A 2,500-nucleotide genomic window follows, 5' to 3' on the forward strand; every position below is an offset into this window, starting at 1 on the left:
CATCACGTGATTAGAATTTTGGCAAAAAGTTGAGTTCTCACTGTGACATCACAAGCACAAACAGAGAGTTCTATGCAAACTGTAGAATGTTCAAGTAAAATTCTAAGAACTGGGGGAAACCCCTAAGGGCCTCCGCACATTGGCTTCGACAGCACTGCGGAGCACATTCGCTTCCAACACAATTCTGACCCCCAAACCCAATTTCACACGAACATAGCATGGAAAGTCAATGGGCGACTCCGACAAAATAGAACTCACCTCTAATCGTTTGCCGACATCCGTGAATGTCCGCGGACATCGGCGCCGGTGTGTGGGGTTGTATTGACAACAATGGAATCGAACTTTGGCGGAGCAGTGCCCCGCACTTTTGTCGGAGCCGATGTAGCCAACTTGCATGACACCGCGTAGTGTCAAGTTTATTTCATTACAGAAACTAGGTCAGGTAGAGTTTCTCGAAAGCATAGTTACTAGCCAGTTAGCAACTAGGGTAGTTACCAATGGAGAATTGCATTGCAATCAGCAAAGTAACTAACGTAGTTACTAGCAACTATGGGTTTGAGAAATGCACCCCAAGCCGTTCAACTGGACCAGGAAGTAAGGGGCCAATCAGAAGAACTGTGAAAGCATTAGGCCTACACCATCTGCGTATCTTGGAGTCAACAAATCCTAATACTGCTAGGACAGAAAGTTTTCATAAAGTGAAATAAACCAGTCAATTTAGATGTCAGTGAATTGGTTTTAAAAGAATATTCTTAATAAATATGTCATGGTGTAGTTATGGAACATATCCATCATATGTTTCAGTTATTATCATCAATATAGGCTACAGTTTGTGGCATGTCTGTATTGAGTTAGATGGACTTAAAGGGACACTGTGTAAGATTTGTAGTTGTTTATGTCCAGAATTCATGCTGCCCATGCACTAATGTTACCTTTTTCATGAATACTTACCACCACCATCATCAAATTCTAAGTATTCATTATGGGAAAATTTCACTTTTCATACATGAAAAGGGGGGATCTTCTCCATGGCCCAAATAGACATTTTTAGCTGTAAAAATGACTGTACTTTGGCCATACTAGGAAAATATAGTTTATTACTTAAACTTTCATGAAAAGATCCAATTTGGCAATCGGCAGCTCGGTTTCAATGAGCAGCATAGTCGCTGCACAGTGCCCCTTTAACACTTTTCCTCATGTAGGGAAACCCCACATACAGTGTATCTGCTACATTAATAGTGCTGGTGGGTTTTTAGGTTAACAGTCCTCTGCAGCAGTCTTAAATGTCTCCAATGTGCTTAATGTTCACTTATACGTAAGCTCTGCTCAACGTTTCCAGTCAGTGCCATTAACATGTTGAAACCCTATTACCATCAGGGACCAGAGAATACTCACTGCCATGTTTTTATTCTGTGACTGGAAATCTGTATGGCTGTTCTTACACATACTAGTCACACTAAAAATGCAAGGTGCTAAAAGATTAAAAAATCTGTTAGATTTTGGGGGTTTCTCGTTTTTCAAAAATGTCTCATTTCTTAGCTACAGTGACTTACTCACAGCTGAGATCTAAATGTCAATGGAGAAAAAAGCAGCCCTCCATGTAACTTGGCAACAAAAACAACTGTGACTTTGCCAGGAAGGGGTTTTTAATTTATTTATTTTTAAAGTTCAGTATTTGGCTCTGCTTTAGGGGGTGAAAAAGTGCTGTGGTTAAAATAGACCCAGAGATGTTTTATTATTGAAATGTAACATCTGCCTCAAAGCCCCCCTTTTTTTAAAAAAGGAAAACACTTACATATAGCTGGTGCAAGTCGTGTAGTGGGTACCTTGTAATATTGCAGGAAAATACAATCAAATATACTCAAATATACTCAATGGTCCTAAGATACTGTAGCCTACATAACATACAAGTCATATATATATATGTATTTATTATATATAGGGAACGAAAGGAGTCACTGGAGCATCTGTGGGAGTTTAGCTGTTTTATTTGGCAAGTGCCAAGACTAATGTTTCAATGTTCCTTCCACATCTGAAGATGCTCCGGTGACTCCCTTCTTTCCCTGCCATTACTACGTAGTCCTTTCCTGTGACGCACCAGATTGTGAAGTGCAGGAGAGCTATCTTTTCCGTGTATTTTATATACTCAGGGAAATGAAAACCCTCACATTGAGTGGATGTGACATGTTTTAAATGTTCATCCATTAAAGTTGTGATAGTTACATGGGTAAAGTGATTACAATTCAGTAGCTAATGTTTTATCTGTCTTACTGTTTGTATGTCTGTCTTACTGTCTGTCTGTCTGTCTGTCTGTCTGTCTGTCTGTCTGTCTGTCTGTCTGTCTGTCTGTCTGTCTGTCTGTCTGTCTGTGTGTTTGTCTGTGCTCTTGGCCGGGCCATGTGCAAATCCCAACCATTCAACACTTCTGGAGAGTAGATTGTATTTACCTAAATAATTGTAGTCTCTTTCCGTTTCTTTCTCACACTCAACCCAGATGACG

The 2,500-nt window shown here is 40.0% G+C and overlaps 1 protein-coding gene across 1 annotated transcript in view; it reads left to right on the forward strand.

Moving 5' to 3' along the window:
* The window catches only part of smoc1 (SPARC related modular calcium binding 1), a 93,939-nt gene that overhangs the window by 60,446 nt on the left and 30,993 nt on the right, over window positions 1-2,500 (forward strand). The window contains exon 8 of the mRNA XM_063183952.1: window positions 2,495-2,500. This exon is cut by the window's right edge and continues 51 nt beyond it. Coding sequence (XP_063040022.1) covers window positions 2,495-2,500 — 6 coding nt within the window. The remainder of the gene's footprint in view (window positions 1-2,494) is intronic.

This window comes from Engraulis encrasicolus, chromosome 19 (genome assembly GCF_034702125.1).
Source record: "Engraulis encrasicolus isolate BLACKSEA-1 chromosome 19, IST_EnEncr_1.0, whole genome shotgun sequence".
Lineage (NCBI taxonomy): Eukaryota > Metazoa > Chordata > Actinopteri > Clupeiformes > Engraulidae > Engraulis > Engraulis encrasicolus.